We start from the raw sequence: 22,920 nt of genomic DNA, 5'->3' as shown, positions 1-22,920 counted from the left end.
ATTGCAGACGGTTTTAGAAAAACCGTCTGCAATCTTTTTTACCGACCAATTATCCTGGACGGTTTTAAACCGTCTAGAAAAAACCGTCTGGAACTTTTTCCAGATGGTTTTTGCCGATTTCTGGACGGTTTAAAACCGTCCAGAAATCCCATTTTTTTTGTAGTGTAATATACTATATTTTATAGTATGTCTTATATATTTACGTGTTATATATTTATGTTATTAATAAATGTTTGTATAGAGGTTGTTCACGAACTCGAGCTTGAACTCCGATTCGATTACACATTGAAAAATTTAATAGCCTAGTTTGAGTTCTAGTTGAGCCGAACTTGTCGAGTAACTAGGCTCGGCTCGAATGACATTTTCAACGAACTCGAGCTCATCCGAATTTTAAATGAGCTGAGCTTGAACACACATTTCAAGATATAGTGTTGATTGTGTTGAGACGCCAGACTTGACATAAAAACTAAAGGATAAGTAGGCGATAATGACAAGGGTGTATTTTATATATATATATATGGGAAGACCATTGCTGTCAAGGACCACTGATTAGTTTCTAAGTAGAAAGCTAAAAATGATACGCATGAACTTGTATTGGATAAGATGCAATTACTTGAAGATATTTCAAATTTTCTTCTCTTTCTTTTCTATTTTTTTCTAAATTTTTTTTATTATTCATTGCTTTTGATGCAGAAGTATTTTTACTTCGCTTTTTATATAATTGTTACAATGCAATCATATTTTTTTAAAAAAATAAATAAAATTCATATTACCTTCGGCTCCATTAGTTTAGGGCCAAGGAACATTTCTCTTGTTTCTGTAGACTGAATTTTTGAGGTTTAGAAAACACAAGGATTGGTAAGCTAGATCATCTATCAGCATTAGAGAAATGCTAAACATTTCAATTTTTTTTTTTCTAAAAATTGATTTCCAAATGATGTATCACAATCCCATGAGATTGTAGCACATTTCTCAAAATGATAAATCACATGAGAAGAACACATGATAATAACCATCCGCATCTATTATCCGCATCTGCATTTCCTTTATATATTATATATACATTAAATTAAATTCATTAAAACGATGTCGTTTTGAATTTAGTAAGTTTAAGACCTTTAGGTTATGTTAGGTTTTTTTTTTTCACTATCATTTCAAAGTAATACCTCATTATATATATATATATTTTTTCTTTTAGTAATTCAAATCCCGATTACTCTATAAGAGTATGACCTTTTATGGTTGATAATCGCGAATTACATGTGTAACAAGTGAAATCTTAATTTATTTAACATTGCATATAGTAATAACCATGCATATTATTTAATCTTGCATTTAGATTTAGATAATAAGCTTTTTTACGACATAAAGTGTAAGAACCTAATAAAAATATATTTAATTCTCATCGTTAACATATCATATTTTTAATAAATAACATTTTTTTATGCAGTTCAATAAATGAAATGATCTAAATTTATATAATTTAAAAATTTACAATTTTAAAGAAATTGTAAGGATCTGATCCGCTTTGAAAAGGGTGTTGGTTGGTGAACTAAAAATGCAAAGGATGAGGAAGTAATAGCTATTATTGACTTGGTGAAAAAGTTCAATTAAATGCAAAAATGAGGAAGTGAAAAAGCTATTTGAAAATAAAAAAAAAGTAGCTTGTCTTGGGGCCAGTTCAATTAATTTTGTTTCCTACATGTAAAAATAAAAAATGATTAAAAAGCTATTGTAAATGCTGTCAGTCATGAATGAGTACTGAGGAGTCATTTCGGGACCATGCTTGTATTGGCGAGGGGTGAGAGTGACAGCTTGACATCAACGACGAGGAGTTCTACTTTTCACAACTGGTTTACAGCCTGTGTTATGTTATCACTGTTTTCTCAAAGTGTCGGTGGTCGTCAGTGTGGAATTTTTTTCCTGCTTTTACGGGCTCACGGCATACTCCATTGGACCACAAAGATCAACTTTTTGATCTTGAGAGTGCCTTTATTCTAAACCAAATACTTTAATCTTTACTTTCTACTTTCATGTTTTTTAAATATTCGGTCAGTTCTTGCTCTTTTTTTTTTTTTTTTTTTATCTCTGCTGTGTACAGAAAAGAAACGAGCTATTTGAAAAAGTAGTTTGAAGTCGAACAAAACAAGTCGTTCCAAGCTAAGCCCTAGTGAGTTCGAACAAATTCTATTTCAAGAATACTGAAGCTTATCCATTGCTTGTCATTCCAAGTGTTGTTCGAAATTGGTTCAAACTCTAAGTTGTAAAAGTGTCATAACTGGCCGTCCTAAGTGTCATCCCAAGCTGATTCAAACGCTCCTTATCTTGAAGTGTCTGAAGTCTTCCATTGTTCCATTTGGTGTTCCAACTTAGTTCAAATCAGGAATGTTTAAGACTTGCAGAATGCAGTGTTCAATGTAGCATTCAAGTAAGTCCTAATAGTGATGGAGCCAAGATTTTAGTTTAGTGAGGTCAAAATTATACCGATTGTGAGCCATGTGGCACGAATTTTGGATCAGTATAGTCTATTTTGGTTCAGAAATGTGCCTTTTTATTAGCCAAGCCAAAACTACTTATTGTGTAAGCATGGTTTGCAATTACTATTCTCAATCTTTGCAATTTTCTAGCTTGGAATTAGCAACACTTACAATTGAGAATTGAAGAGGATCGGAAATGTGTGGTATTCAATGAATTTAGGGAATATTCTCTTATGCAGTTTAGCCATATATTGACTATCCATTTGGAATTGTAAAACCACCCCTTTGATTGGTTTTTCTCACAATGGTCCCATAACTCTGAAAAAAGAAAAAGGACTTGCTCCACCAGATCGAGTCTGAGTGGCTACTGCCCGCCTGCCCCTCACACTCCTCTCTGCTTACTCTCACTTTCTTTCTTTTGGGTTTTTTCATTGGGGGTCTGCTCAATCTACCGATCTCGGTTACGTTCAATTTTCGGTGAGCCTTCTCAAGATTTTACGGTAACATTTAGTTCAAAGAAAAAACTAATGGGTTTAGCTCCTTCTGTGCTTGTTTGCTCTCTTTTGCTCTTTTCTTCTTTTTTGTTTTTTGTTCACGACTAAATTAATAAAGCTTGACTTGTGCTTGCAGCGTTACTTTTTTTGTTAATTAATCACCTTTCTGTCGTGTGCCGGACTGTGTAAGAGAGAGAAAGGCGGAGATCGAATCGGGAGAAGTCTCGAGAGATGGAGGTCCAACATTTTAGCCACGAAGAGCATCCCCTGATCTTTGTGGAAGAGTTGGAAAATGATGGCGAGAATGAAGTTGTTTGCACTGGGTGCGATAAATCGGTAAGCGGTCCCGCCTACAGATGCTCTCAGTCCTGCACCTTCTTCCTCCACAAGTCATGCGCAGAGTTACCCCTTGAGATACAACACCCTGTACATCCAAACCACAACCTTGTTCTCGTCGCGCCAGAAGAAGAGGACAGGACTTGTGATGCCTGCCTTAGGCTTTGCAACAGATGCTTTGCCTACCAGTGCCATAGTTGCGATTTTGACCTTGACATAGAATGTGCCTCAGCCAGTTGGCCAACTAAACGTGACGACTGTCACCAACATGAATTTGTTCCCATCTTTCAAGAGATCCAGTTCACTTGTAAACTCTGTGGTGAGGATTGGAGCGGCGACGCCCAGGTATGTCTCGTTTGTCGACACTTGGCTCACACTCTATGTGCTTTGAAGCCACGTAGCATTAAGCTTCGGGCAAATCGTCACTTGGTCACTCTCATCTATTCCCTTGGTAAAGTGTTCAAAGAGCACGACCATGAATTCTGTAGCTGTAATCTGTGCGGTAGAAAGGTCAACCTCAAGTATGCGGGTTATTATTGTAAAAAATGTGATTTCGTAGCCCACTTGAAATGCGCCCACGACAATTCGATTGCACCAAGTGACACCAGCAAAATTATGGCAGATCGCCACTTTCTCACTCTCATCTATTCACTTGGTCAAGTGATCATGAAGGGGCACGACGACGTATTATGTAACCTCTGTTTTACAAAGCTCAACCTCAAGCGTGCGGGTTATTATTGTCACCAATGTGATTTCGTAGCCCACTTGGAATGCGCCCGCAAAAATTCGATTGAACCAATTGATACCACATACTCAAGTGACTCAAGCATAGAATCTGATGTCAACGAGGATATCTACTTAGAAGAGGATGAAGACCGTGAGGAGGTCAAACGTTTCTATCACGAACATAAGTTAATCCTCAGCCGCAACGAAGTCGAGTTTGATCATCGTAAGCTCATCTGTGAAGGTTGTATGCAATCAATTTCCGCCCCATTTTATAGTTGTGAGCAATGCGACTACTTTCTCCATAGTACCTGCGCTAGACTACCCTTAAAGAAGCGACACCCAATTCACCGACATAAGCTTACCCTCTCTGCAACCTGGGATTTTACTGGTGGCCTCAGTTCTTGTAATGCTTGTCGTCGTTTAAGCCATGGCTTCGCTTATGTATGCCACCACCTCAACTGTGACTACAACATGGACATCCGATGTTGTTCAATTCCGAAAATCTTTAGACATGAAGGTCACCGACACCCCCTCTCCTTTGCTAAAAGTTCTGCTGAAATGTGCAATGCTTGTGATAGCTCGGAGAGAAGATTAGGGACAAATGGTGCAGTATTTGTATGCAATGAATGTGTATTTGCGATGGATTTTGAATGTGCAACACTCCCCCTCAAAGTTAAGTGTGAGTATGACCCACATCACCTCTCACTTACTTATACAATTGAAAATGATTCTGAAGAATATTATTGTCTAATTTGTGAAGAAGAAAGAAATACAAATCATTGGTTCTATTACTGTGTAGAATGCAACTTTGCCGCTCACCCTCGATGCGCAATTGGACCGTATCCCTACATTAAGTATGAAACGAATTTTACTCAAGAAGATGGTCATCAACACCCTTTCAATTTATCCTGGAGAACTAAGAACTCTCATCCATGTGATGCTTGTGGTAAAACTTTTGAAAATGAAACTTTGGAGGGTGAAACTTCTGTGGGAGCTATGGGCCTAAACTGTACACAATGCAAATCCATTATCCATTGGGACTATAAATGTATACGGAAATTAGAAGAAAAACTTCTTAGCACTTATTAGAAAAATATCTTTTTGTAGTTAGTTGTACTTAGGGGTGTAAATCCGGACCGGATATAACCGGCCGGGAATCCGGATCCGGGCATTAACCGGCTCCGGAAAACCGGGAAACCGGGAAATCCGGTTGGAACCCGGGTACCCGGATCCGGGTACCCGGAGCCGGAGCCGGGTATTTATTTCAAAAAATCCCGGATATACCCGGGTACCCGGCTCCGGGTAGGTTATTTAATTAAAAAATAAAAAATTACTCCCCTGCCCTTTTATCCTAAAACTACATGCATAGGAAGAGGGGGAGGACTGGAGGAGCATTTGGTCATTCTCTGTTGACTCACTGTTGCCCTAGGCTATCATCCAAATCAAGTGAATCAAGTATCAAAAGATTCAAAACTCATCTCCTGCTCACTGCCGCCGCTCCATTTCTCTTCACCTTCAGAACCCATCTCCTGCTCACGGCGACACGGCATCACATTGTTCACGGCATCACGGCATCACTACGGTATCAAAAGAATCAAAACCCCTCTCCTGCTCACGGCATCACTACGCTATTGAGAAGGGGGTGCACATGAAGGGAGTGAGAGTTAAAGAGGAAGACTCTGTGACATGCGCTGCGGGATTATCGTCCTCTTCGTCTTCGACCTTCTCGCCGCAGCCGATGGCGGGGCTACACGAGGTGGGTCCGCCTCCGTTTCTTACCAAGACCTTTGAAATGGTGGAAGACTCGTCGACGGACTCGATTGTGTCGTGGAGCGGAGCTCGCAACAGCTTCATCGTTTGGGACCCTAACAAGTTCTCCAACATCCTTCTTCCCCGCCACTTCAAGCACAGTAACTTCTCCAGCTTCATTCGCCAGCTCAATACATATGTAAGTATTCCCTATTCTGGAATAGAAAATTGTGGTCCTTCTTGCATTTCTGTTGATGCTTTTGCAGAACTATATCTAGGTTGCTCTTAATTTCCTCTGCTATAAATGTCTTCTCTGTTCTGCTACTCTTACCTTTGATAAAAAAGTCTTCTCTGTTCTGTAGTTGTTGAATGATTCATCAGATAACCTGTAGAAGCATCATTTGAGTTATCTTTTGCAGTATTTCGTAGATTCTGTGATTTTGAAGGCTCTTAATGTCCCAACTTTGCATTCGTTTTGTCGAATTCGAATTGGGTTAGTAAAATTTGAATTTTATTTTTTAGCTTTAGGTAGAGTCGATCAGTCTTCCTTTTTTTGAGGGCTGCATATTTTGACTCCAATCTATTGATGAATATCTGGTGCGTTTGTTTTGATTTCCATCTTCTATTGCTTACTTAGCTGTTTGCATCCCATGGAAATCTGAGGATTTATACCGTCAAATTTTTTTTTAATATATAATCCGGATCGGATACCCGGTTTTACCCGGGTATCCGGACACCCCGGATACCCGGGTCCGGGCCCGGGTGTAAAAATCTTAAAATCCAGGGACCCGGAGCCGGTTCCCGAGTTTCACCCAATACCCGGGAACCCGCTCCGGATTTACACCCCTAGTTGTACTAGCTAGCATATTTGTGTCTTGAGTTAGAAAGAGAGTACATGGTAATTGTATAATTTATTTCATCGTATACTTCAATTGGAATATTAAACGATTGTTTCTCTCTCTCTCTCTCTCTCTCTCTCTCTCTCATTTTTCAATTTTCTGATAATGTTATAAGTTTGGTTCTCAGTAAATAAATAGTATCGAAGACTGTCATTATTATTATTATTATTATATGAATGAGTAAATTCTATCATATATCAAACCACATATATAGCCCAAGCTGCAAAATTGAACCCCCGGCCACCACCATTAGCACCAATTTTTTCACACAAACCACACATTTTTTCATTCCATAAAATCCTTGTAAAATATTGAATTGAAGATCGATGCCTTTATTTGCCAACCCAAAGCTACTGGGTGCAATTACTATTCTCAATCGATGCAATTTTCTAGCTTCGAATTAGCAACGACACAATTAATTTAATTATGTTCATCTTATTTCTAGCCTCCTAATTCATAACCATATTCATCTTATCTCAACCTACACATAATAAACTTCATTTTACAACACAGCTGTTGCAGTGTATTTTTTTGGATTTAGGGAAATATTTTTTTATGCATTTTAGTCATTGACTATGCATTTGGAATTTTAAAACTCATACCTGGATTAGTAAAATAATATTTTTAAAATGATTTTTAAATATTAATATTTCTCAAGCAGTGTGGGGGAAAATATTCAACTGTATAAAGGCCATACGTGCACTTGCAGTATAAGCTTTGAATACTTAGAATTGAAACTTTGAAGGCCTATATACATAAAGGAATGTAACGTCAATATGTTGATACGGGCTCATTTTATTCAAATATATTAATCGAAAGAGTTAAAAGTTGCTCTTGAAAAAATAACTAATCGTACAAATGCACTTTTGTATTTGAAAAGGGGAAAATTTGAGCCATCCTTTTGAGTAATTGTATAGCTACGGACAGTTCTATGAAAAATAACAATAAATAAACAAATAAATAAAAATATTATAAGCCAACATCGATCACATAATTATAAATTATAATCTGAAGATCCATTTGTTTCAGCTGAAAATATTTTTCAAAGAAAGTGGCTAAATTTTGTTGTTTGTTTGCCATTCTGAAAAATGATCCGAAAAATATTTTTTGTCTAGCATTAAAGAGAGATGATGAAGAAGAGCTGCGAATGAAGAGTGTGAAAATAAACAACTGTCGAGAGTGCTCAGGCAAGTAAATCTTATAAGGACCTTCTTACAATTACCTACCGAGGGGCATGAGAGAGTGTCAATAAATGGTTTAGTCTCATTAAAGTTTTTTTTTTTTTTTTTATTTAACGAATAACATTTTCAGATTAGCTAATATTTTAAGTCGTGTCAAATACTAAAATATAAAAAATAAAACAGTTTCCGTAAAATATTTTACACCGAACAAACGGGCCTTTAGTGCAAAATGAATCTTAAGGATTCCCAGGTAAGGTGGTGAAACCAACAGGGGGACAAGTCATTTGGTTGTATGACCTTAATCTTTTTTAAATGTTAGATATAAGCAAGTGCAGTATATGACTCCGATTATTACATGAAACCAATATCATGAAAAGCCACTTAAATTACTTATCACTTATTTTAAAAGCTTAAAGTAATAAAAAAAATGATTTAATCATTTATTATATGAGTAATGCTAAAAATTATATTTTTATCACAAAATGTTGTTTTGACAATTTTAATCAACCTTTGGATTATGAGTAATGCTAAAAAATAAATAAATAAATATATAAAATAAATAAATAAAGGCTAAGGGTTGATTGAGACTACTATGTCAAAATTGCGGAATATTTATCGAATAAAAATGTGATACACAGCATTACTCTTTAATTAATATTTTAACACTCTGCTACTCCCCTTGCCCATATTCTTTTCATGTTTGGCTATTTTTTTTTTTTTTTTTTTTTGTAATTATTTCAACATTGATTTTTCTGGACCTATTATTAGAGAGTTCACTATTTTTTTTCGTTTATAAAATCGTCCGCATTTCAAATTTTTCATGAAATAGATAAAAAATAAAAATAAAATAAAATAAGATCTGTACGGAAAAGTATTATAAATGTATGTCACGCGATTCTTTTTCCATGAATTTGACAAAATTAAAATAAATTTCGTAATATTCCTAGTGAAGAGTCAAAGACCAACCAACAGGCAGACTATTACCCTCGTGACTGGTTTTTGTCCGCGTCCACACCATTATTGATTATTGGACAGACAATGGTCCACAACTCTGAAAATGGAGTTGCTCCACAAGATTGAGCATCCACCAATATTGGTCCTTGAAAAGTTTGGGGCTTTTTTCTTTCCCAACTTTATTCATCATTCATTGTAAAGAATCTGTTCAATCCTCACTTGTTTATTTCAAAAAAGATTAGGCCCATAAAAAGTGTTAATGCCCAAAATAATCAACAGTAATTATGCAAGTTTAGTCCTCGATTTTGAATCCTTGCAAGTTTAGTCCTTATATAGATGTAGTCTTAGTTTGATTGGATACTTAGAAGAATATATGAGATTGTAATATTGTATAGTGTGATTGTAATTATTATAATTAAATCTGATTTGATTTTATCTTTTCCCATACCTTTTGTATTCTTTCTCCATCTTTATAAATATGGATTATTTGTATTGTAAGTTAAATCAAGAGAAATAGGATTATAATGTAGCCTTTAACCCTTTGGGTTTTATACTGTGGATGGATGTAGGTCATAAACCAAATCACATAAAATCTCTTGTTTTCATTTTATTATTCGGCATTTTGTCTTTAATTTTTTTTTTTAGGATTATGTCTTCTTTCACTCCTTGATTCCTCCCAAAATTAATGCTTTTTAAATTATCATTAAATGTGTGATAAATTACTATTCACATCAATTTTGAAATGTGTGTGTTGTTTTTCAAGGGCGTTAATGTAATTTAACTAGTTAAAACAATGGTATAAATGGGACGTTATCTTCGAACATGACACGTGACACACATGTGTTAACTTTTCCGTCGGATCTAACTGCTGAGGGTGACGGAATGCCTGAATTACAAATCTTTGAAACTTCGAGAGGGCATAGGACATTGCAATTTTTCAAACTTTGGTAGGCAAATTGAAAATGAGTGACAACTTAGGGGGGTGGGGGGGGGGGGGGGGGGGGGCAATTGTATTTAACCAATTTTTTTTTTTTTATATATTTCTTTTCATTATAAACTACACTTATGGGAACAAATATCTTAAAAGATTTTACTTTTTGTAGATTAAAATAAAATTAAAGGGTCTACACCTTTAATGTCTTTTTATTGAAAGATGTGTGATAATTTTTTTTACATACATTTTTTAACCAATAATGAAAAATACGATGAAGATGTGTTTAAATTGTGAAATTTTTTAAATTCATTTGAATGTTTTATGGAATATTTTTGTTTTGTTTGTATGATTTAATTGATTTTTACCTTTTTTTTTAAGTATTTTTTTTTTGCTTTTGAAAGCAAAACAATGCAAGAATTTATTTGTTTGTTGTGTATAAAATGAACATAAATACTTTCGAAACACTAAAGAGATATTAAGCATTGAGCCTACTCACTACTATAAGGTTTATTTGATTACTTTCAATGTTTAGTAAACAAATTTGTTTTATTTTGTATTCATAAAAAAAAAATTATTTTGTTTGGTTTGCTATGTATTTTTTTAGAATGTCCATAATTATATCGGTTTTATTTGTATCTAAATATAATATGTATCACATCAATAATATTAGAGACTCCTGCTAAGTTTTTATTATTGCTTTGATAATCATAACCTACAGATTTTCTTCTTACTGTTTTTTTCTTTATTCTTCATTTAATTTTAAACTATTCATACGGGAACAAAGATTTTAATATATTTTAATTTATAAAGATTGAAATAAAATTAAGGGTCTTATTTTTTTTAATTCTTTTGAATGCTTAATAGTTTTTTTTTCTTTTTTTGTATGATTCACTCAGGTTTTTTTTTTTTTTTTTTTTTTTGAAGTGTTTTCTCTACTTTTGAAAGCAAAATCAAACAAAAATTTATTTGATTAAGCATTGAACGTGATGTGAAAGGGTTTTTTTTTTTTTTGAAGAAGAAGAAAATGTCACTGATATTTCATTGAATAAACAAACATGCAAAATAGAGCCTAAAAAGCCTTAAATAACCAGAGACTGTTGCTCTGGCCGGTTCAGTACAGAAAAAAGAAAATCAAGGATAACATTAAACCAAACTCGATCAATGCCATGCAAGACACCCTCCTTCGCCAACCTATAAACTGCCTTGTTGGCCCCCTGCTTTGTATGATAACAATGCCAACTATTAAAACACTGGAGGACCACATCAATATCATGCATAATTTGCTCATACTTGCGCTAATTATCATCCCTATTATTAAGAGCCATTACCACAATTAGAGAATCTCTCTCCAAAATATTGTGAGAAAAACCTCTATTTTTACAAAATTCAACAGCCCTTAAAGCCATCAATGACTCCGCAATAATAGGATCAGTCAAAAACCTCACCGAATGACATGCTGCGGCCACCACCATATCATTGGAATCCCGCACAATGTAACCAAATCCCGCACAGTGAAAGGGTTTATTTGATTGCATTAAATGTTGAGTGAAAGATTTTGTTTTATTTTGAATTTATTAAAAGAAAAATAAAGTTTTGTTTATTTTGCTCTGTGTTATTTTTTTTAATGTTCATAATTTTATTAGTTTTATTTGTATTAAAATTTAGGATTAAATACTCATCTGGTCCCTGAGTTTTGAAAACTTTATTTTTTAGTCCCTGAGTTTCAATTTGCATCACAAATGATACCTCAGTTAACTTTTTCGACAAAAACTAACGGTCCGCCACGTGTCAACCTCAAAGATTGACACGTGGCACTATATAAAAAATTAAAAATTAAAAAATCTTTAAAAATTAATTAAAAATATAATAAAATTAAAAAAGAAACAAAAAAACAAGGGGGCGGCTCACTTGGCAGGTCTGGGATGGCCGAACCACCCCCCATGGGATAGTTCGGCCACCCTATGACAAAAAAAAAAAAAATTCAAGATCGGTTTGACCCTTCAATTTTTTTTTTTTCTCGTTTTACCCTTGGGGTGGCCGAACTACCCCTATAGGCCATGAGGGTGGTTCGGCTACCCCCAAACCGGCCGAACTGGGGGTGGCCGAACCACCCCCATGGCCCTTGGGGGTGGTCAAAGCCAAAACAAATCTTGCCATTTTTTTTTATTCTTTTTTATTTTCTATCCAGGGTGGTGTGGCCGCCCCAGACCAGCCAGCCACCCCCTTGGCCAAAATGGGGGTGGCCAGGCACCCCCATGGTAGCCAAGGGGGTGGCTGAGTCACCCATTTTTTTTTAATTAATTTTAATTTTTTATATAGTCCACGTGTCAACCTTAGAGGTTGACATGTGGCGGACCATTAATTTTTGGACGGAGAAGTTAACCGATGTACTAATTTGATCATTTTCCAAAATTAATGTATCATTTATGATGCAAATTGAAACTTATGGATTAAAAAATAAAGTTTTCAAAACTCATGGACTAAAAATGTGCTTAACCCTAAAATTTAATAGGTATCACACAAACATTATCATAAAATTTATGCTAATTTTCTATTAATGCTTTAATAATCAGAATTTAGATTTTCTTCTTGCTATTTTTTTTTTATATACTTCTTTTCGTTATAAAATACACCTATGGGAATAAAGATTTAAAAAAAAAAATTATTTTTTATGGATTAAAATAAAATTAAGGGTCTTAACCTTTAATGTCTTTTTATTGAAAGAAGTATGATAGTTTTGTTTACACTTATTTTTTAACCTATGATTAAAAGTACAATGAAAATGTGTTTAAATTCTAAAATTAAATTATAATAAAGAATTTTGCACATAGCGTGAATTATGAGCTAGTCTTGTATAAACTTGGAGTAATTTTGAAGACTATGTCATGAGTGTTAAGTTATTTTAGAATTTCGCTTTACTAAAGTTTTCCTTGAACAAAAACTACTCTTGGGTTGTGTTAATGCTCTAGCTAGAAGCTAGTTATTGATGTTAGAAAATTATTTCATTACATATTTGTTAATTTCGGTCTTCCAAATAATTAAACCAATGTTGTCTTAAATTCTTAATTAAGCTCCATTACAACTTATCCTCATTCATATCTTAGGATTAATTTAATTGTCTTTTGAATTTCGTTTACTACACCACATTTCAAATTTTTTTCATGAAAGAGATTATAAAAAGTATAAGATCAGTACGGAAAAGTATTATAAATGCATATCACGCAATTCTTTTTCCATGAATTTGACAAAATTAAAATAAATTTCGTAATATTCCTTGTGAAGAGTCGAAGACCAAACTGCTGGCAGACCATTATTGATATGTTTTTGAAGAGGACTATTATTGATTATTGGACAGACAATGGTCCACAATTCTGAAATTGGAGTTGCTCCACAGGATTGAGCATCCCCCATTTGATCCTTGAAACGTTTGGGGATTTTTTCTTTTCCAACTTTGATCATCTTTCATTATAAAGAGTCTGTTGAACCGCTTATTTTAAAAGTTTAAGTATGTAAAAAGTGTTAACACTAAAAAAATTAACAGTAATTATCAATGTTTAGCTCTTGACTCAAAATTTTTGCAAGGCAACCAAATATTACAATTAATGCGCCGCAGAAGGGGCAGAAGAGTGGGAGTGCCACCTTTAATGCTTAAGTAAGTAAAGGCGTGGAAGTAAGCTAATAAGAGAATCAAAGAAATATATAAAGATTAGGACATAAGAGCATACCTAATCTGCCTTCAGCCAAACTTATATAGATGTGGTCTTAGTTTGATTAGATGTCTAGGTGACGCAAGTATCTTAAATTAGCGATTGATTTGGCTGACTAGGCCTTTGATCACGCTGAAAGTTTCCTTTAGCATTCATTGTCTTTATGAGTATTCTTGCCTTTAGTGGAGTATTCTTATTTTAGGTGATTTCTTTTGGTGAGCATTCATTTCCTTCTTTAAGAGAGTATTTTTTTTTTTTTTTTTTTTGGGGTGAGCGTTCATGGGGATCTGTTGCCTCTTTGACGATGTATGCCTAAGTCAGGTGCTTGTTGGGCTTACGGGCCCCTTGTGACCCTAAAATTTTGCTTGGACTTTATGGATATTGGGCCTTTTATTTATCGAGCCAATGAGAAATATAAGACTCCATTGAAAAATAAATAAATAAATAAATAAATTATTTAATTAACATTTTAGTAATCTTCCAAATGTGTAGACTCATACTCACTTGTAATACGCGAGGCCTAATACTTTAAATGTTTAATTGAAATTGAAAGTAAATAAATGAGATATGATTCAAATTTATAACCTATACTTTTGTATTCTGTTAATCCACAATTTATTTAAAAGCTTAAATTGATAAAAAAAAAAAAAAAAAAAAAAAAAAAAAAAAAAAAAACCCTCTCGATTCATCTATCGATCTTGATTACGTTCAATAACTTCAGTTTCAGGTGAGCCTTATAAGATTCTTATGTTTATGACTTTTAGGTTATGTTAGGTTTTTTTCATTATCCTCTCAATGTCGTACTTCATTACATTTACTCTTTTTTTTTTTCTTTTTTTTTTAGTAATCTAAATCTCAATTACTTTATGAGACAATAACTTTTTATGATTAATAATCGCGAATTGTCTACAAGTTAAATATTAATTTATTTAAACTTACATAAAATAATAATTATATTATTTAATTTTATATATAAGTTTAAATAGTAATCTAAAATGTCTACTATCTCATAAGTGGATAAAGAATAATAATCACAATAAATACATACATGAATATAAATAATATGCAAATGCAGATGTATAAAAGTAACATCCTTATTTACGGATATTGATATTATTAATAATGGAATCCACTCTGCATTTTCACAGCTAGACTATGCTAGGCCGACCAGCTGATGTCACTTCCTGAAGACCAACCAGCTGGCATCATGATTGGTTTTTGTCCGCGTCCACACCATTATTGAGTGATTCTTCTTTTTAAAAATGCTTGGGCCCAACTTTTATTCATCACGCACTGGCACTGCTGACCGCCTGCCCCCTAACTCCTCCCTGCTTACCCTGACTTTCTGTCTTTGGGTTTTTTCATTGGGGGTCTGCTCAATCTACCGATCTCGGTTACGTTCAGTTTCCGGTGAGCCTTCTCAAAACTCTACGGTTACATTTTGTTCAAAGAAAGAACTCATGGGTTTAACTCCATCTGTGCTTGTTTGCTCTATTTTCCTCTTTTCTTCTTTTTTGTTTTTTGTTCACGACTAAATTAATTAAGCTCGTTCTAAAGCTTGCAGAGATAGAAAAAAACGTACAGAGAGAGGCAGATAATCGGGAGAAATGTTGAGAGAGTTGGAGATCCAACATTTTAGCCACGAAGAGCATCCCTTGATGTTGGTGGAAGAGTTAGAAAATGAAGATGTTTGCACCGGGTGCGATAAATCAGTATCATGTGGTCCTGCCTACAAATGCACTCACTGCGACTTCCTCCTTCATCAGTCATGCGCCGACTTACCCCTTGAGATACAACATCCTGTGCATCCAAACCACACCCTTGTCCTCAAATTGATGCGAAAATGGCTTAGAATATGTGATGTATGCGGTAAGAATTGCGTCAATGGCTTCTTCTACCATTGCAATAGTTGCAATTTCGGCCTTGACATCGAATGTGCCTCAGCCAGTTGGCCGACTAAACGTGACGACTGTTACCAACATGAATTCGTTCCCATCTTTCAAGAGATCCAGTTCACATGTAAACTCTGTGGTGAGGATTGGAGCGGCGACGCCCAGGTATGTCTCGTTTGTCGACACTTGGCTCACACTCTATGTGCTTTGAAGCGACGTAGCATTAACATTATGGAAGATCGTCACGTGGTCACTCTCATCTATTCCCTTGGTAAAGTGTTCAAAGAGCACGACCATGCATTCTGTTACTTCTGCGGTAGAAAGGTCAACCTCAAGTATGCGGGTTATTATTGTCAAAAATGTGATTTCGTAGCCCATTTGGAATGCGCAGTCAAAAATCCATTCGACCCAATAGTAATCGGTATCACATACTCAAGTGACTCAAGCATAGAATCTGATGTCAACGAGGATATCTACTTAGAAGAGGATGAAGATCGTGAGGAGGTCAAACGTTTCTATCACGAACATAAGTTAGTCCTCAGCCGCAACGAAGTCGAGGTTGATCATCATAAGCTCATCTGTGAAGGTTGTATGCAATCAATTTCCGCCCCATTTTATAGTTGTGAGCAATGCCACTACTTTCTCCATAGTACCTGCGCTAGACTACCCTTAAAGAAGCGACACCCAATTCACCCGCATAAGCTGACCCTCTCTGCAATCGGAAAGTTTACTGGTGGCCTCACATTTTGTTATGCTTGTCGTCGTTTAAGCCATGGCTTCGCTTATGTATGCCACCGCCTCGACTGTGGCTACAGCTAGGGGTGTTCAAACGGAGCGGTTATAACCGCTTTAAAACCGTTAACCGCTTATAACTGCTATAACCGCTTTTAAAAGCGGTTATAAATAACCGCTAACCGCTTTTATATATATATATTAAAAAAAAAAAAAAAAAAACTGACATGAGCCTAAAGGGGCGTCGTTTTGGGCATTCAGCAATGCCCAAAACGACGCCGTTTTGATAATATATATAAACAATCTCATCTCAGATGTTTTAGGTTTAGGTCTCCCCATTCCATTTTCATTTTTGTCGCCGCCCCCTCGTCTGCCCAGTGCCCATCTCGTCTCAGCCGAGTCAGCCGTAAGTCGTCTCTGCCCTCTCATCTCTGCCGATCTCGTGTATATATATATATATGTCTATTGATTGTGAAATCCACGTGTTTGACATAATACATATCCCAATTTGAGACCCATACTTGTGCACGTTCCCTTTTCTGATCATTCAAAAATATGGGGGGTGTTGTTGTGCTTTTATTTATTTATTTATTTATTTTCTTTTATATATATATATTTATAGGCAAATAAGAGAAGAAAAGATTTTCTCTCTCAAAAAAAAAAAAATGAAGAAGAAAAGAAGATGAACGATCAAGCTCAGATCAAAGAACCAGTTTAATGCATGGGAGGATAGAGCGGAAGAAGAGAGGATGGAAATGCTACTGGTGAAATCAATGATGAAGATAGTCTACTACTTCTATGATTCTAAAGTTTTTTTTTTTACTCAGATTATATCTTTGCTTTGTAAATGAGAAAACGAATTAATATCAATGATGATGGGGAGGATGTTCCAATTTAGGGAGTGATATTTATTACGAAATGCTTTAATCACTTTTAAGGAGTTACCTTTGATGATTAAATTGTTGAAACTATGAGAAGATATAAATTTTTTTTATTGTTAATTAAAAGAATAGCCTTGCAGGGATATCCGGTGATTATTTGCAGTCAAAAGATGTATTAAAGAAAATTAGGGTGGAAAGACAAAATGGCCCAAAACCGGTCCAAAACTGGTATAAAAAGTAGCCCAAAACTGATTTTAACCCGGCCCAAAACCGGTCCAAACCCGGCCCAAAACCGGTCTAAACCCGGCCCAAAACCAGAATTTGAAAGCGGTTTCAAACCGCCGGTTATAACCGCTAACCGGCGGTTATAAAAATAACCGCCTCCGCCTAGGCGGTTAGCGGTTGCGGTTGGTAAAAAAAAATAACCGCTAGGCGGTTAGCGGTTAGCGGTTTTAGCCAATAACCGCCGGTTATAACCGCTTGTACACCCCTAGCTACAGCATGGACATCCGATGTTGTTCAATTCCGAAAATCTTTAAACATGATGGTCACGAACACCCCCTATCCTTCGCTAAAAGGTCTGCTGAAATGTGCAACGCTTGTGATCATAGCTCGGACACCAGAATATGGTCAGATGGTTCGGTCCATGATGGTGCAGTATTTGTATGCAATGAATGCGAATTTGCGTTGGATTTTGATTGTGCAACACTCCCACTCAAAGCTAAGTGTGAGTATCACCTACATCCCCTCACACTTACTTATGAGGTCGAAAACGATTCTGAAGAATATTATTGTCTAATTTGTGAAGAAGAAAGAAATACAAATCATTGGTTCTATTACCGTATAAAATGCAATTTTGCTGCTCACCCTCAATGCGCAATTGGACAATCTCCCTACATTAAGAATGAAATAAATTTTACTGATGAAGATCACCAACACCCTTTCAATTTTGCCTGGAGAACTAAGAACCCTCGTCCATGTGATGCTTGCGGTGAAACTTTTGAAGGTAAAAACACTTTTAGTACTTATGTGGGAGATCCTATGTTGGACAATGAAACTTATGTGGGAGATATGGCCTTAAACTGTACACAATGTAAATCCATCATTCATTGGGACTATAATTGTATATGGAAATTAGGAGAAAGTTCTTAGCACTTATTAGAAAAACTTCTTTTTGTAGTTAGTTGTACTTGCTAGCACATTTGTGTCCGTGTTAGAAAGAGAGTACCTGGTAATTGTATAATCTATTTCATCGTATACTTCGATTGGATTAAACGATTGTTTCTCTCTCTCTCTCTCTCTCTTTAATTTTCTGATAATGTTCTAAGTCTGGTTCTCAGTAGAAGAATAATATTGCATGAAGACCGTAAACTTTTTCCTTTTTTTTTTTTTTTACTATTCTCAATCGATGCAATTTTCTCCCTTGGAATTAGCAATGACAATTAATTTAATTATGTTCATCTTATTTCTAGCTTCCTAATTCATAACCATATTCATCTTATTTCAAACTACACATATTAAACTTCATTTTACAACACAACTGTTGCAGTGTATCTTTTGGATTTAGGGAAATATTCTCTTATGCATTTTAATTAGTCATTGACTATGCATTTGGAATTGTAAAACTCATACCTGGATATTAGTAAAATTATATTTTATTAATATTTTTTAAAATGATTTTTAAATATTAATATTTCTCAAGCAATGTGGGGGAAAAATATTCGATTAATTGTGTAAAGGCCATATATATAAGCACTTGCAGTATAAGCATTGAATACTTGCACAAAATCATACCATCAACAGCATATAAATTTCCCATTCGGTTTGCACCCTTCATAGTCGTAGGGTTCATATATGCATAGACAAACTATTAAATTATATATATATAAATTACAAAATATTACCGCGAAAAATTTAAAAGATGGGATTTTTATACTTTGGATTTCTTATTGATGAAAAATGAGAAAGTATAATGAGTTTTTTTTCTTTTTTAAAGAACAAAATATTAACTTTATTCATAATCTTAAAAATAGAGCATGTTGCTCTAACAAAACAATATTATAAATAGAAATAGAAATTTCTTCTATCAAAACGTCGTCAATAACTTGTTTAACTGATGCTTTGGCTAGCCATGTGTAGTAGAATTTGCATCTTTTCAATTTTGAATAATGAAGATATAATTAATGAGTTTATTTATTTTTGACAGTATATAATGGGTCGAGTCTGGATGGTTAGAAGTTTCTCTCTCTTTCTCTCAGAGCTCTCCAAAAAACCTCTCCAGAGTCAGTCTGTTTGCCGGGGGAGGGGGCCATAGCGCCCCCTCCTCCCGGCCTTTGCTTTGTCCTCTTAGCCCCTTGGGGCTCTAGAGGTTTTGTTTCCTCCCTGGGTTGGTCCAGTGGAGGCTAGAGTCTCCCAACCAATAGGGTTGTGGAGTTTTGTCCCACGGACTTGTTCCGGTGGTGGTTTTAGTCCCCTAGCCGTTTGGTCTATGGTGGTTGTTTTCTTTTTCTGTTTTCTTGTTTTTGCTTTGCTTGGCAGGTACACCCTTTCTGAGGCCCCTGAAGCGGTGGTGCCTCCGTCGGTGCCGCCGGTGGGTAGATCTGGTAGGGGCTTTACTTTTCAATATTCTTTGGTGCCAGATCTGCTCTGTTCCGCTTATGTGCTGACGACACGCGCCCCCCAGTCGCTCCCGTCGTCGTCCTCTGTTCCTTTCACCGTTTTCTCCGGCCGAGACGCTCACTGGTCACCGGCGCGTGGTATGCACTCGCCTGGGGTTTTCCTCCCTTCGACTGCGCGTGTGTGCCACAGCTGCATCTTTTGCCGGTTCTGGTTGGAGCCGAGGACTTCTGGCGTTTCTTCCACTGCTGCGGCTCTCCTGTCTTTGGCGCGTGTTTCTCACGCGCCGGCGCCGGTGACGGCGCGTGTGCTCCACGCGCCGCCGACGGTGCTCCTTCCGACGTCAGCTTCTGGTTTTGGGTGTTTTTACCTGTTCTTGATCTCTGCTTGTATTTGGCTATTGCTCTGTACTTAATCTAATCTAGTCATAGCTTTTCTGCACAGACTGTTTGTGACCGATTCCATAGTGCAAGTAATGTTGGGTCCTCCGTCAACGCATAGGCACCTTTCTGTTGGCTAGGTTTATCTGTAGCAATTAGTCATAGCTTTATGGGGTATTTGGCTTGGGATCTCTGTATTGTTTTGAGTCCTGTAATGTTCTGAGTTTTTCTCAGTATGATTGTAACTTTGTTTACCCCCTTGAATGGATTAATTGACATTCTCTTCAAAAAAAAAAAAAAAAAAAAAGACAGTATATAATGAGTTTATGTATATAGAAAACTGGGAGGGGCTTGATGCATATTTTGATTTTCTTTTGTTTAGCAGGGTTGTCTCTTTATTAATTTTTTGCATTGTGATTTTAAAATATAACTGCCCAACCACCTGCCCTTTTAATCCCCAAGGGAGTATAGCCAACAAGAAAAAATAATAATAATAATAATTATAAAGCCTAGTTCATCCAAAATAAAGATGGGCCTGGTTAGGCCTGCTTAGAATTGAAACTTTGAAGGCCTATATAAAGGAATGTAACGTCAATATTTGTTGGTATGGGCTGGACCCTATTAATATTTGCACTGAGCATTGCCCGTGTTCTTTACATTTTATTCAAATATATTAACCGAACGAGTTAAAAGTTGCTCTTGAAAGGCGTTTGACTCGTATGGAATATCGCAAAATATTTTTTATATCTTCGTATAATCTTAGGAGCTACGAAAAAGAGATAGATGATGAAGATGAGCTACGAATAAAGAGTGTGTGAAAATAGAAAGTTTGAGGAAGTGGGATCATATTACTTGCAATTTAGGTATGCAATTGCGATAGGCTTTTGTGGGGCCTATTTTTTTCAGACAAGTGTTTGGACAGTCCAAGATCTACTCAATTATGTAGGCCCCATAAGGACTCTCTCACAATTATCTGTCGAGGTTTGTGGGGAAGTGTCGGTAAATGGTTTACGTCTCATGAAAGTTTTTTTTTTTTTTTTTTGTCAACCAAAAATACTTTCAGATTAGCCAATATTTTACATCAAATCAAACACTAAAAATAAAAAAAAAAAAAAAAAATCCATTTTTCATAAAAATATTTTACTCCGAACAAACGGTCCTTTGGTAAAAAATGGGACAAGTCATTTGGTTATAATAATAATAGTTATACCGTTATATGACCCTAAGCTTTTTAAACTTTTCTTCTTTTCCCCTTTTTTTTTTTTTTTTTTTTTTTTTTTTTTTGTAATTAAGCTTTTTAAAATGTTAGATATAAGCAATTGCAGTATATGCCTTGGATACTTACGTGAGACCAATATTATGAAAAGTCTCTTAAATTACTTATCATTTATTTCAAAAGTTTAAATTGATAAAAAATTATTGATTTTTTAATTATTTATTATGAGTAATGCTAAAAACTACATTTTTATCACAAAATATTGTTATGGTAATCTTAACCAACCATTGGATTAATCCTTGTTTAAAAAAAAAAAAAAAAAAAAAAAAGGTTGATTGAGACTACCACGTCAATATTGTGGAATATTTGTTGAATAAAAATGTAGTACATAGCATTATTCTTTAATTAATATTCTAACACTCTCCCTCACGAAATGGAAATTACAAAAAATATTTAAACTGAAAATCTCCACTCTGATTACCACATATCTCAAAAGCTTAAACTAATAAGAAATAATTGATTTAATCATATAATTAATATTATCACAAAACTGTTAATCCATTTAAACATACATCTTTATAGAGTTCATCATTTGGATAGCCAAACCACTAAAAAAGTGTAAAGTTAGAAACTACATTTTTATCTATCTCACAATATTAACGTAGCAATTCTAAGAAACTTTTTGAATCGATCATTGTTAAAAAAAATTAAAAAAAAAAAGTGCAAAATTTGTTAAGACGGCTACCTCAATATTGTAAGATAATTATGAAATAAAAATTTAGTTTCTATATTGTTACTCTTTAAAAATTTAAAAATAGTATTTAGAGATGAAACAAGGTGGGCAGCGGTTGGAATTGGATTTGAAATACTTGTGAGACTTTTATAGGCCCAGCCCAATGTTCATTCAATGTGTTAGATCTTCTGCAGCCGCTTATGCAGCTACGCACGTACTCCTTCTAATCCAATGCTCACTACTACTCTCCTGGCCCATATTCTTTTCATGTTTGACCTATTTTTTTACTATTTGTAATTATTTTAACACTATTTTTATTTTTTTAGTCTATTGTTGAAGAGTACACTCTTTTTTTTGTTTAAAAGATTGTCCACTTCTTTTTCCTTTTTAATCGGTAGTGAAAATGATTATTCCATGTAACCTCTTTCTTTATTCAATTTTTTTTTTTTTTAGTTGAACCTTAAAAAATAACCAGTTATTTGTCTGTGATGCAACACTAAAAAAATTACACATGTTTTAAAAAATAACCAGTTATTTGTCTGTGATGCAACACTAAAAAAATTAAGATCAATTCTAACTCGAGCCATTTAATTAAACCGGTCAAATTTCTCAATTCTAATCTGCTATGTAAAAAATTGTTAACCCAAAAGAATAATGTATGATTGATATAGGTCAACTCCATATAGATTATCAAGTTTTGCAGCCAATTAGAAGTAGAAATTAAACCAGTACTGTATATCGATCGCCTGAACATGAACTTGTAACCTAAAACAAGCATGCATGTGTCAAGCTCTCACCCTTGTCCCTCTCTTCTCCTTTCAATCTTTCCATATATTATTAACATTTTGGGACCATCCAAAGAGATTTTTATTCGATTATATGTGGCAGAGATCATCAGGCGCGCATTTAAAGAACTTTCGACAGTAACTCACTGATATAAAAGAAAAAAAAAACAACCTAATCCATGATACTAATTCACAGCCACCACCAACCACAACAAACAATGCCCATTA

At 35.0% G+C, this 22,920-nt stretch overlaps 3 protein-coding genes across 3 annotated transcripts; all 3 read left to right on the top strand.

The window, feature by feature from the left end:
• Nucleotides 1-2,799: 2,799 nt before the first annotated feature.
• LOC133877742 (uncharacterized) lies at nucleotides 2,800-5,122 on the top strand. Its single transcript, XM_062316135.1, has 2 exons — nucleotides 2,800-2,977; nucleotides 3,108-5,122. Exon 2 carries the CDS (start codon nucleotides 3,203-3,205, stop codon nucleotides 5,120-5,122), a length of 1,920 nt encoding a protein of 639 aa, XP_062172119.1. The 5' UTR covers nucleotides 2,800-2,977; nucleotides 3,108-3,202.
• A 483-nt stretch (nucleotides 5,123-5,605) lies between these two features.
• On the top strand, nucleotides 5,606-6,234 carry LOC133876655 (heat stress transcription factor A-2-like). Its single transcript, XM_062314906.1, has one exon. The coding sequence runs from the start codon at nucleotides 5,682-5,684 to the stop codon at nucleotides 6,069-6,071; it is 390 nt and encodes a 129-aa protein (XP_062170890.1). The 5' UTR covers nucleotides 5,606-5,681; the 3' UTR covers nucleotides 6,072-6,234.
• An 8,526-nt stretch (nucleotides 6,235-14,760) lies between these two features.
• LOC133877741 (uncharacterized) lies at nucleotides 14,761-16,168 on the top strand. Its single transcript, XM_062316134.1, has one exon. The coding sequence runs from the start codon at nucleotides 15,065-15,067 to the stop codon at nucleotides 16,166-16,168; it is 1,104 nt and encodes a 367-aa protein (XP_062172118.1). The 5' UTR covers nucleotides 14,761-15,064.
• Nucleotides 16,169-22,920: the final 6,752 nt, after the last annotated feature.

This window comes from Alnus glutinosa, chromosome 9 (assembly GCF_958979055.1).
Source record: "Alnus glutinosa chromosome 9, dhAlnGlut1.1, whole genome shotgun sequence".
Taxonomy (NCBI): Eukaryota; Viridiplantae; Streptophyta; class Magnoliopsida; order Fagales; family Betulaceae; genus Alnus; species Alnus glutinosa.
This window is presented reverse-complemented; position numbering and strand designations above follow the sequence as displayed.